The sequence below is a fragment of the Protobothrops mucrosquamatus genome, unplaced genomic scaffold (genome assembly GCF_001527695.2).
Source record: "Protobothrops mucrosquamatus isolate PMUCROS unplaced genomic scaffold, P.Mucros_1.0 scaffold95, whole genome shotgun sequence".
NCBI classification, from domain to species: Eukaryota; Metazoa; Chordata; class Lepidosauria; order Squamata; family Viperidae; genus Protobothrops; species Protobothrops mucrosquamatus.
In genome coordinates, this window is record NW_015386470.1 from 418,502 (window position 1) to 430,755 (window position 12,254).

At 37.7% G+C, this 12,254-nt stretch overlaps 1 protein-coding gene across 1 annotated transcript in view; it reads left to right on the forward strand.

The window, feature by feature from the left end:
• SPATA6 (spermatogenesis associated 6) overlaps positions 1 to 11,963 on the forward strand; it is a 39,510-nt gene extending 27,547 nt beyond the window's left edge. Inside the window, exons 11-13 of the mRNA XM_015812545.1 lie at positions 5,680 to 5,779; positions 6,919 to 7,037; positions 11,600 to 11,963. Coding sequence (XP_015668031.1) covers positions 5,680 to 5,779; positions 6,919 to 7,037; positions 11,600 to 11,777 — 397 coding nt within the window. The 3' untranslated portion in view covers positions 11,778 to 11,963. The remainder of the gene's footprint in view (positions 1 to 5,679; positions 5,780 to 6,918; positions 7,038 to 11,599) is intronic.
• Positions 11,964 to 12,254: the final 291 nt, after the last annotated feature.

A 12,254-nucleotide genomic window follows, 5' to 3' on the forward strand; every position in this document is an offset into this window, starting at 1 on the left:
ATAGACTGATTCATCCAGGTGCCGAGGGAATTGCCGCGCAACCACACTCTCAACAACCTTCGCCGCAAAGCGAAGGTTGGAGACTGGGCGATAACTGGCCAACTCATCTGGGTCCAGGGAAGGCTTCTTAAGGAGGGGCCTCACAACGGCCTCCTTAAGGGCCGCAGGAAAGACACCCTCCTGCAAAGAAGCGTTAACATATTGCACAATATTGAGTCATAATCATTAGGCTTGGAGAGAAAACAGGCCATTTTCATAGTCACAAACCCAACGTATCTCTCATCCTTTATTTTCTTTTTGTTTTGTGCATGCAGACTAAAGTAATGTTTTATTTAGCACCTGTACCCCTTGCAAAGTTTCAAAGTTATTTTATGTATGAACAATCTATATGGATACGTAGGGCAAATATTATCCCATTTCTACCTTATTTTGACCATATTTTTTTTGCTTTGAATTCAGCATGGATGAATCTAATCTTTAATTTCCAAACCAGAAATCTCAAGGAATAATGGCTCATTTTAACTTGCATTTAAGTTGCATTTAACTTCTATTTGAAAATAGACTGGATGCATGTTTTGTTTCCATTCTTTTGAAACTATCTATAATCATCAGAAGAAGTGATCAAACTGTAATCACCTTTAAAAAAAGATTATCAAGTCAGCAAGAATTTGTCAACAGAAGTCTTGACAGATAAACCTCCTCATTTTTATCCTCTCTTTAAAGGAGGAAATTTCCTAGTAGATTGTGGGGATTCTACAAACATAATGTAGACAGAAATCAAATCCAGAACAATCTCATTAGATCAAAGAAATGGATTGGAAATAACTGAATACAAATGAATAAATTCAATAATTCAATGTATATCTAAATACATTTATTATATGCAATAGTGAAGCTTGACTATTATTGTCAATACATGATTTGATTTTTCTTAGAGGACTAGTTATGTAAAATGGATAATTTTATTGAATTTAGTTACTTCTGCAACACATCTAGATTGTATTGTTTAATCACATGCATGACTGGATCTGTTTAGAGCTGATTGAATTAAGTGACTCCTTTTTGTTGTTCTCATACACATTAGTTCCCCATACAACTACTTAAGTCAAAGTTATTGTGGCGACAGGTCCTTTAAGAAAACTTCAACCAAATTGCAATAAATTCAGTTAAGAGCAATAAGGATGACCATGTATTAATTAAGCTCTAGAAAAAAAATATTAAATGATCTGTGTATATTTAGCCTTGAGAAAACAAGACAGAGGGAGATTGGGGATGAGACTCCTAAAAGGAAGCCATCTAGATGGTGAAAATGTTACTTTTAATTAGTTCAACTAAACTAGGGGTCTTCAAACTTGGCAACTTTAAGACTTGTGGACTTCAACTCTCAGAATTCCTCAGCCAGTCAGGGCTAGCTGAGGAATTCTGGGAATTGAAGTCCACAAGTCTTAAAGTTGCCAAGTTTGAAGACCTCTGAACTACACTAATGAGTTCTACTTAGGGCTGCCCTTAAAGGCTATCAGGCAACTACAATTGGCCCCAAATGCAGAAGACCATGTACTGCCTGGCTCCTGACATTGGAAGCATGTAACATCAGCTTTGTAGAGTTGCATTGGTTGTCAATTGGTTTATGCCACAGGTTACAGTCTGCAGATATCATCTTTTTCAAGGCATATGAAATGAAAAAAGACATATACCTGCTGAATATTGTTATGAGATAGTCCTCTAAGGCCAGGTCCACAGATGAAGGTAAAACTAATGTATTACTAAACTAATGTCTAGCACCTGATGGAGTTAGAGGTCAACTGAACCTTAGTTTGCTTGTGGCTACATAGAGATTCTAGGCTGAAACCTCTTTTGCTTTGACCCTCAGGTTCTGCCACTCCTTCCCCTACAGTTACTTGCTAAGACTTGTGCAGGAATATTACTGGATAAGAGGCTGAAAAACTATCCCCAACCTATCTTATATTGGTGGAATTAAGAAACTGATAAGTATTGGCGTACTTTTTTTTTTCATGGGAGATATAAATCAGTCCTGCCTCTAATCAGTCATTGGTATATAATGACTGGCTGACAAATGGTCTGCTAGAACCAGGGCTTTTTTTGTCATAGAACGCCCAGAACGGAGTTCCGGCACCTTTTTTGGATGGAACCTTGTACGGTAGGCAAGGGGGATTGTATGACGTGTGAGTTCCGGCACCTTTTTTTTTTTTNGTTGTCTCCCAAGCCGCCGCCTGATTTTCCGCCGAGTCGTGGACCAGATCCTCCGGATATGGCCCAAGCTCCATCAGGAACCTCTCAGGGTCCATCAGTCGCCTGGGACGGAACCATCTAGGCGGTTCCGTCTCCCTGCGTCGAGGGGGAGCGGTCCGGAAGTCCATCCTTAGGAGAGAATGATCTGACCATGACAATGTTGATTTCTATAAATATTGCAATTTTGAAATAAATTATGAGCAGTCTTCCATTGATCTGGCTTATTCTAGGCCAGTGATGGCGAACCTTTTAGACACCGAGTGCCCCAAAACCGCCCCGCCTGCCCTGCCCCCGCCCCGCCCATCTGCAGGGCCACCTACTGCCTCCACGGTCCGCCGCAGCAGATCGCCCAGGCGGCCCTGCAGTGCAATGGCAGCCACACCTGTCGCCCGTGCCCCGCAGCATCATCTGCGCACAATGGGGCACGAGGGCAGAGTCTTGTCCCTGCTGCCCGATTGCCATGTCTTTGGCTGTGCTGCTCCGTGCGGGCCGCACCCAGGGGTGACTCTCCTCACAGGAGGGGCTATTGGTGAGGAGGGGGCTGCAGGGGGAGGTGGGGCTGGGGCGATGGCGCACGTGCCCAAAGAGAGGGCTCTGAGTGCCACCTCCGGCATGCGTGCCATAAGTTTGCTACCACTGTTCTAGGCCACATCCTATATATGGGTAGTCCTTGTTTAGCAACCCAATTATGATTGGCAATTTGTTAAGCCAAGCAGTCACTAAATAAAAAGATCACAATTTTACAATCTTACTTCAGCTTTCCTTTACTTTGCAGCCTATGAAAGTCATACATGTGAGGACTCACAAAGTTACTTTTTCATCACCACTATAACTGCTTAAACGAGGCAGTTGCTAAATGAGGAATCCATATATAAAATGTTTATATAATGTATAGGAGTCAATAACAATTTAAACAGATATAAAATGTTTGCTAGTAGCAAAGAAAATTGAAACCATAACAGAAATAATAGTTGTAGAGGTTTGTTTTTTTTGTCAAAGTAAAGTCAGTAAAATAATATATTCGAGCAGCACTGATAATGTCATAATCCTGTTTTTAAGATCTAGATAGTGATAACCAATTGTTGTTAGAGTCTTTTCATTATGGGAATACTTTTATTTATAATTTTTAAAATACAGTTTGAATATCAGTTTCTGAAAATGTCTTCTATAGTCTTTAAGAATATAACAGATGATGAGTTGTTACAACATACAGCTTTTTTGTATGGTGACCTGTGCATAGTATACATGCTGCCATAATGATTTAAAGGGTTGCTTAGTTTTTCTATTTTCTAAAATTATATGTTTAAAAAGTAACTGAGATTAGTCTAGTCTAGTCTAGTCTAGTCTAGTCTAGTCTAGTCTAGTCTAGTCTAGTATAGTATAGTATAGTATAGTATAGTATAGTATAGTGCTATGTAAATATGTGATATAAGTGATATAAATATTTTCATTAATATAAATAAACATTCATTTAAAAAAGTTATCTTAAATAATACCTAGTAATGCTTGTTTCCATTTAGAAGATTGAGGACAGTGATCAGTAAACATTTCTTAAGCTATAGCGCACACTAGTGGATTTTTCTGTCATTTCAGGAAAAAATAAACATTTTATAGAAAAGGATTTTTGTATCATACATTAGAAAATTACATCTGCTTAAGTCATGTACATAGCATAGAATTGCAGCATGTACAAAGTGGAAGGGATATTATAAGCCATCTGGTTAAACTCTATTGCAGGCGTCCACTAAGCCATTGGTGACGTTTGGCTTTCTTGCTTTTTTTATTAAAATCTCTAGCAAGATGGATCCACAATACTTTTAGCAAATTATTTCACTGCTAACCAGTTTTTGGCGTCAGGAAATGTTGCCTAATATTCAACTTGCATGTCCTTTTAAAAAAATTAATTCACTCATCTTTGTTCTGTCTTTGGTTTTTAAAAAGAATAGAGCTTTCCAATCCTGAATTGTTATCTTTGATCTTTCTGTAGGTCCTTATATTTGTCACCATTGAATAGCAACTAGTCAAAATAAATTTGAACTATGAACTTATTCTCTTAAAGTGTTGATCAATCCCACTAATATCATTACAGGGTTAATAAACATCAGTTTAGTTCCATCTTCTATGTCAGAAGTCCCCAACCTTTTGGGCACCAGGGACTGGTTCCGTGGAGAGAGGTTTTTCTGCAGACAGGATAGAGCGTGGTTTTATGTACTGCCTGCATTCCATGGATGGGGCTTTGCTTGTTTGCGCGGACCGGTTTCTGGCATGCCACAGACCAGTGCCAGTCCACGGACCGGGGGTTGGGGACCCCTGTTTTATGTTATTTGTAAAGTTGAATGGCATAGGACGGAGGACTACTCTTGTGGAACCTCATCGATTTCCTGAAAAATGGAAAATAAATTTCAAGCACTTTTTGAATGCAACTGAGCCAGTTAAAAATCCACTAAACCGTAGTAACCTACCTGCATGTATCTATTTTGGCCACAAGGTGTAGAGGAGAGTGGAAATAGCCTTAAAGAAGGAATTCAGTACCCATGAGATAAACACCCACTTAGCCCTGAAAAGGAAAATGGGGTGGAAAAAAACCCTCAAGATTGCCCTACCTTAAGTCTCTTTGATATAAAGGCAGAGAGAAATTCTGTCAAGTTTTCAAGATATTGTTAATGTACTCTGCATCAGTGAAGAATTTCAATAGATCATGTGGAGTCTGTTTCCTGATCTGCCCTTGACACAAAGATACAATATAATCCACTGTATTTATGCTTTACCAAAGTCAAACAGCAGTAGCTCCACAACATTTCATGGTCTAATTAAGCTAGTTGCTTTATCATAAAAAAGGATATGATCAGCTGACATGGTTTATTATTGACAAACCCAAGAAGGCATCTGTTAATGATAGTATTCTTTTTTTAAACACTTGCATATAACTGGTCTGTAGTTTCTTGGATTCTTCTGCTTTCCCTTTTTTGATATTAGGACTATTGTTAATTTCTGCTCTTCTGGTATGTTAACTAACTTATTTTTATTCTATCTGATACTGTTCTGATACTATAGTGACAAAGATGGGAGGAATGAGTGTAACCACCTGTAGTATGCATTTGTAGTTATAAAAGTATATGCTACATATTACCGGAATTAAGAATATCCAGCACTCTCTTCCCACAATGGCCAAGTAGGTACATTTATAAAGTGCAGTTGCACTCTCCTGTTTATCATCCTCTCCAGTTGATACTAAGAGATATAACCTCTTTCTTTCTAAAAATAACATTTGGCCATGATAACAAATAGCTATTGATAGCTTTATCTTTCATATGCATCTATAAAAGTGAAAATAATGTATTGTACCCATTTCCAAATACTAACCCATGCTTATAATTTAAAATCTTCATATAAAGTGTCCTAATTTGTTATTTGTATTTTTTAATTTAGGTTTTATACAGGTTGGAACACACCAGTAAATGGGGATGAGATTCATAAACGAGTGAAAAGTATTTTAAGAACGCACAGTGCAAGGAAAAGGCTAACATTTGTAAGTTTGAGAATCAATTGGCATCTCTTCCCCTTCCTTAGGTTTTAAGCAATAAGGCTTAGCAACCATTTCATGCAATTGCTAAGCCTTCAGCACACAGAGGTTCCCTATTCAGCTTGCTGGTTCCTTCAGGCATTCCAGTTTCCTCTCTCTGGATGCTAAGAACATCCCCATAACTTCTAAGAAAAGGCCGCCAGGACATTCTCTGTGGGATGAGACAACTTTTCAGGAAACATCTTTCCCATTCCAAAGCACTATTCAATGCTACCTGGACTAGAAGGGCTATAGGAGAATAAATAATGTAGTTCTGTCTTCTAATTCAGTTTAAAGTACTACATAAGTTGTTCATTGGCATGACTAAATAATTCAGGGGATGGAGCATATTCTCTCTTGCTTTGTGCCAAATTTTAGATTAAAAAAAAAGAAATGCATTTAGACAAAAGGGAAATGGATCTATTGCAAGTTTGGTTCGTCCAAGTATCAGCATAATGGCATGTTTGGAACTGGTGGCTGAATCTCATCCTTAAGCAGCTGGATTGTCTCTGTTGTCAATTATAAGATTCTTCTCCTCATCAATTCATACAGAAGCCATGAATAAGAGACATAGAGTGTATCCACTTTAGGAACTGGAAGACCATTCACATTTGAAAAGGGGATGATAATCCCATTGCTGAGATTTGTGCAACCTTATCCTCTCAATATTTCTTTGATAAAGTAACTCAGGAAGAATCTTGTTTTCTGTGAAAGGGAGATTATCAAGAAATTGATAATGAGGCATATAGTGAGGGATTCTACATTTTTCAGCTTTTTGATTAAGAGTAAATAGAAATAGTTCATTTTCTATGAATTATTCAGAAGTGCTTTTCATTTCTAGTTTGATATCTAGGTAAAAGTTGTCTTTGTGGATTTCTGATATAGCATAGTAAATTGTTTCTAATTATTAAAATATATGAGGTAGGTTTTAATTAATGTTCTCATGTATTCTATTAGTAACTTAAATCTTATAAAAGTCATGTTACTATCCCTATATTGCTGGGGAAGGCTTAAACTTAAAATAGCTTAAATACTTTTTAAAAAGTAAGCAATGTGTTTTGACTATCAGATAAAATTATTGGTTTTTTTTAATCTTTATTTCTTAGGATGAGACTTCTTTGTCAAAGGAAGAATTTGCTAAGACAAGAGACTCCACTGGGACAAGAGATTTCGGAAAAAGAGATGTTTCACATACAGATTCTTTAAACAGTAATTTTCAGAACAGGTAAGATTTCTTTTAATTATGATTCCCCTCTTCCCATTATTCCTTTTTTCCCCCTCAGTTCTCAGTCCAACCCCAGATTGTCTCTGACATAACTTTAGATCTTATGTGGTTAATATGTGCATACTATAGCTATTAGAAACTAAATTTAAATAACTTCTTGCACTAATTCCATGCAAGTGATTTTTGCTTGATATTTAGCGTGTTTGAACCATGGTACAATCCAAAGTGAACCTTTGTGGATTTTAGCAGATGCAATTTTCTGCCCTTTTGCTTCCTCCTACATAACATTAATGGCATAACAGCCATTGTATCTTTGTAGCTTTCCATGTCAGTGATATAACTGGGATAACTTAATGCCCAAAATTATGTCAGATGTGCCTGTGATGCAGGTCATCCTTATATTACTAAAACTCCTGAGTACCGTGTCTTTGTGTGTATAAATAAAAGCCATACTACTATCATGTAGGGCTCTTTACAATGTATTGATGTCACTCTAAGAATAGACCCTTTACTGTTATATGGTATATAACAAACTATACTCACTCAGACTGTTGAGCCATTTAAACTAGTATCAATTAGAATGATTAACAGTGGCATTCCGAATTTTAGGCTGCAGCTTTTCCAATCACCGTTGTATATCAGGAATTGAACCAGGGATTTTTTTTTGCATGCAGAGTTTGTACTTACCATTATATTAAAGTTTCTCCTTTTAACTGAGAACCCAATCCATATTTTGATGTTACCAACCATTCACATTCTGAATTTTTCTGTAACCCATACGTGTATATTCTGATGGAGTCAATTTGGGAGGTACAATACATGAATAAAGAATTTGCAACTCTTAAGTGATACAACATTATTGAGAATAATTGACGTTGAAATGCTAATATTCAAGTAAGGTCAGATACTGGTGGATTTGTCCCATCTCTAGACCAGTCAACGAGTTGGGAAATGAGGAGGCTCAAGGATATTCTGACAGTTTCAGGTCTGAAGATGTCCTCATAAATAGCATGCCAAAGTAGAGTTCAAAGGAGAAAGTAGTTTTGCTGACCAAATGTTCACACTAAAATAAATGATTGAAAACCTCTGGGACTACACAGAAGATATGTGATGTTGAAATATTTAGTATGAAAGTGACTTTGAAAGGAACTTGTGAAACTCTAAAGGGTATGGAACAAAACCATGTGACAGGTAGATGACAGGTATTTCTGAAAGTGGAGTAAGTGCCATTATCCTGCTCGTAATACAATTTCTGCTTGTAATTCCCAGATCACTTCACTTTAGCTTGTCAGAGTAGTTTTCAGTTAAGATAGCATTTTTCCCAACATGGATGTAGATTTGCCCATTTCATTGTGGATTTCTTGTGAGGAAGGGATGGCTAATGGCCCTGCATGAAAGTGACTGCTGACATTGTCAGTATGCTGATCTGAAATCAACAAAAATCACTGCCACTGTTTGTAAGTAAATCTTAGGCTGTTGTGATGACTAGTTTTAAGTGAAGGAACTTGAATTTGTTAGAAGCTAACTCTGAGTAATATGTTGGCAAATCCAGGTTATTATGGATAGTTTGAAGTTGCTTGTTTCAGATGCAAGCCAAGAATGAAAGTGTGAAAAACTCAGAATTTGGCATATACAGATATGTTTAGGGTGTAATCAACAAACTGTTCTCTTGATTTCTTTTAAGTCACACAAATGCTAATTTTATTTATTTTTGTTTTCATTTCTTACACTTCAATGCCATTTCCTATCTTGAAGTTTGCAAATAAAATACATTTCAGTATAATTAAGTGATATAAAATGGAAAGAAAATATTTAAAAACCCATATCCATAATATTTATATAAGAAAGACAAAGACACAGAACTTCCATAGGCAACATATTAGCAAGCACTTCACGGTTGTTGTAGAGTAGAGTTCCCTAATCTTTCCAGCTTTGCAGACTGGCTAGGGGGGGGGGAGAGGGGATGGATCTGCGCAAGTGGTGGGTACACACGTGTGCTATAAGTGTACCTCCATTTGCACGAGCAGTCGGCATGTGTTTCTCGTGCAAGTGGGAATGCATGTGTGCATATGCTCGCCCACTACTTCCGCGGCCCAGTTCCAAAGGGCTCAAGGCGTAGGGGGTTGGGGACCCCTGTTGTAGAGAGAGCATTTCAGGAGCAGGCACCATCACAGACAAGTTTCACTTAGGAATAATTGTAAGATGACATTTTGTTAGTCATGCACACCCAGTTGCAAGTCTCCTTGGCAGTCTTACTGATCCCAAAGTTATTCACACAGGAGAAAACTATTAAAACTCTCTATGGAGGTTTTCAGTCATCCAGGTCATGGTTGTCCCAGAAAGTGCTTTTTTTTAAACTACAACTGGACTTCCTTGATTTTTCTTGATGTTTCACTTCTCATCCAAGAGGTTTCTTCAGTTCTAACTTACTAACTGGTGAGGAATGGAAAAGATTTATATTCTTTTCAATCACTCTGAGGAGTGGCTGGGGGTTAACATGTGTCCTCAGAGTCACCTGAATTAGAGAAATCAGGAACACATTAAGATAGAAGCTTTTGTCCACCATAAGAACCAAAACACCCAGACACAAACAGGGCAATATTGTATATGCAGTGCAGTGCAGAATTGTACATTGGAGAAAATGAAACAACCACTACACAAATGCATGGCACAGCACAGGAGAAGCAACGCAACAGGGGTAGAATGCAGTAGTCATTCTACATCTAAAAGAAAAGAGCAGTAAGGTTCACATTCTGGATAGAAAGGACCACTGGTTTGAAAAAGGAATCAAAGAGGCTATCTATGTTAAAACTGAATATACCTCCCTCAGGGGTGTGTGTGTGTGTAATGACAACACTTATCTGCTGTTTACAATGCAGCCTTTCAGCGATCCCAAAAAGGTTCCACACTCTGATTCAGGTGACTCTGAGGACACAGATTAACTCCCAACTGGTTTCAACAACCTCAGAGTGTCGACTGCAGAGTATAAATCCTTTTCATTCCCTACCAGTTGGTTAGAACTGGAAAAGCTTCTTGGATGAAAAGTGAAATGTCTTCAAGAAAAATCAAGGAAGTCCAGTTGTAGTTTGAAAAAAAGCACTTTTGGGACTATCAAAATTCTGATCAGAATACAATTCATTCATGAGGATTTGTGTTTAGAACACATTTGTATGAATAGAATCAAGACTATTCAAAGTTTGTAAGAACAGATGTCTGAGGGCAAGTAAAGTTTATTAAAGAAGTTAAATGCTATTATGTGCATGTGCTATACCCGTGGTGGCGAACCTATGGCACGTGTGCCACAGGTGGCACGCAGAGCCCTCTCTGTGGGCACACATGCCATCGCCCCAGTCCTAGGCCTTCAGCTGAGTTTTATAAAACCTTTTTGCTTTAGGCTTCCGCCACCGTGTGCAAAAAAAAAAGGGTTCAATCAATCAATCAATTTCAACTTCTCGCATGAAAAAAAAAAGATCTTGCAAAGTTGGAATTGATTGATTGAACTTTTTAGTCCCACCCAGTCTGCCATTACCACCAAAGCCACACCCACCCAATGGGCCATGCCCATCCGGCACCCGACAATACATAAGTGGGTTTTGGGTTGCAGTTTGGGCACTCGGTCTCTAAAAGGTTTGCCATCACTGTGCTATACCTTTGAAGTAGGCAAGGTCTAATCCAGGCATAGCAGGGATTTCACCAAAAACCCTTTACTGTTGTAGGATAGAATAACAATCTTGAAAGCCTGTTAGAGTTTCTCTCTGCCTCTTCTTATACCAAACCAAAGTAAAGCAAGGCTATTTTGAGTTTTTTTCCCCTCACATTTTCTTCTTTCTCAGGACTGATTAATTTTTTCTGAAAGTCTCCCGTTAACATACCTCCTCTATTCCCAAGGCCAGATCTACATTCCCTTCAATCTGCATCTGAGCTTTTTATCTTCACAGTGAGGAAAGGAGAAGGAAGTACAACTTCTGTGATAAATAGACTGACAGGGCCATGCTAAGGGTCATCCAAAGGAGAACAAGGAAAAGAAAATTTGCCTTTAGTTGCATAAAAGATGCAAAAGTATTGATACTTTTGGAGCTGCATTCCAGCAGGTCAGGGTTTTTTATATTAAAAAATAAGCATGAGGTAAGGAGGCCCGCATGCTATTTGAAGTGTGAAAGAAGTTGTGCAATGTGTAATCTTGAGGCATAATCTGATACTGAAATGAGAAGCAGACTGATAAGCAGAAGCTCTAATCAGGTAGATTAAAATGCAGGTGCAGATAGAAAGTAATAACACCATACATATTCCTAAAAAGAGATCACCATCACTGCCCAGAATTTTCCAGACTGGCAAGGAGCAGTCTTATGTACCTTTTTCTAAATAGTATTTTATATAAGCAAATATTTGTCAGCATTCATGTACTGACACTAGTTTATGAGTAATTAACACACAATGCAAATTATATAAAGTGTAATAAATAAATGATAAATGCCTGTTACTCTTTTCTGAATTTTGAAAGGTAATGATTTGATTTATTTTTATTTTATTTTTTTGGTCTGGGTGTTTGTGGACTTTGCCAGTTCATTCAGCCAGCCAGACGTCATGGTTCATTTGGATAATGGTGAATATTGGACCAATCAAGTTGCAGAGTATAAAAACAAGCCCCACAGAGCCATCTTTGAAGACAGCCTGGAAAAAATCTATCGAAACATGTACAGAAATGCTTCCAGCTCACTTTCAAAGAATAAATCAAACTAAATTCCTAATAAGTGCTATAGGTGAAAATGAACAGTGTACAAGATCAGTATTTTTTAATTACGAAGATTATTATTTGCCTAATGACTGTATTCTATTTTTTAACTGAACTGTTTTTACATACGTATGTGGAATTTTGAGACTGGGATTTTCAATACGAAAATAAAATCTGGAGGATTTTTATTACAATGTATTGTTTTGTTGTGGATTTATAGGCATGCCAGCAGTTTTAGTTTGTCAACCTCAAACATCAAGTTTTCAATTAAGGAAAATCTAAGTCATTTGTCCATGATTTTGCACTTGCATTATGCGCAAATATACAAGGTCTTTCCCTGTTGCTTCTGGAATTGTATTTCTAACTCTGCTTCTGAAATACATCATCATCATCATCATTCCTCTCGCTCTGAGTCATGTCATTGGATTTTTGTTTCATGTATGTGAGCGGTGATGAGAATAATATTGTGAAGTGGGGTGTCCGAC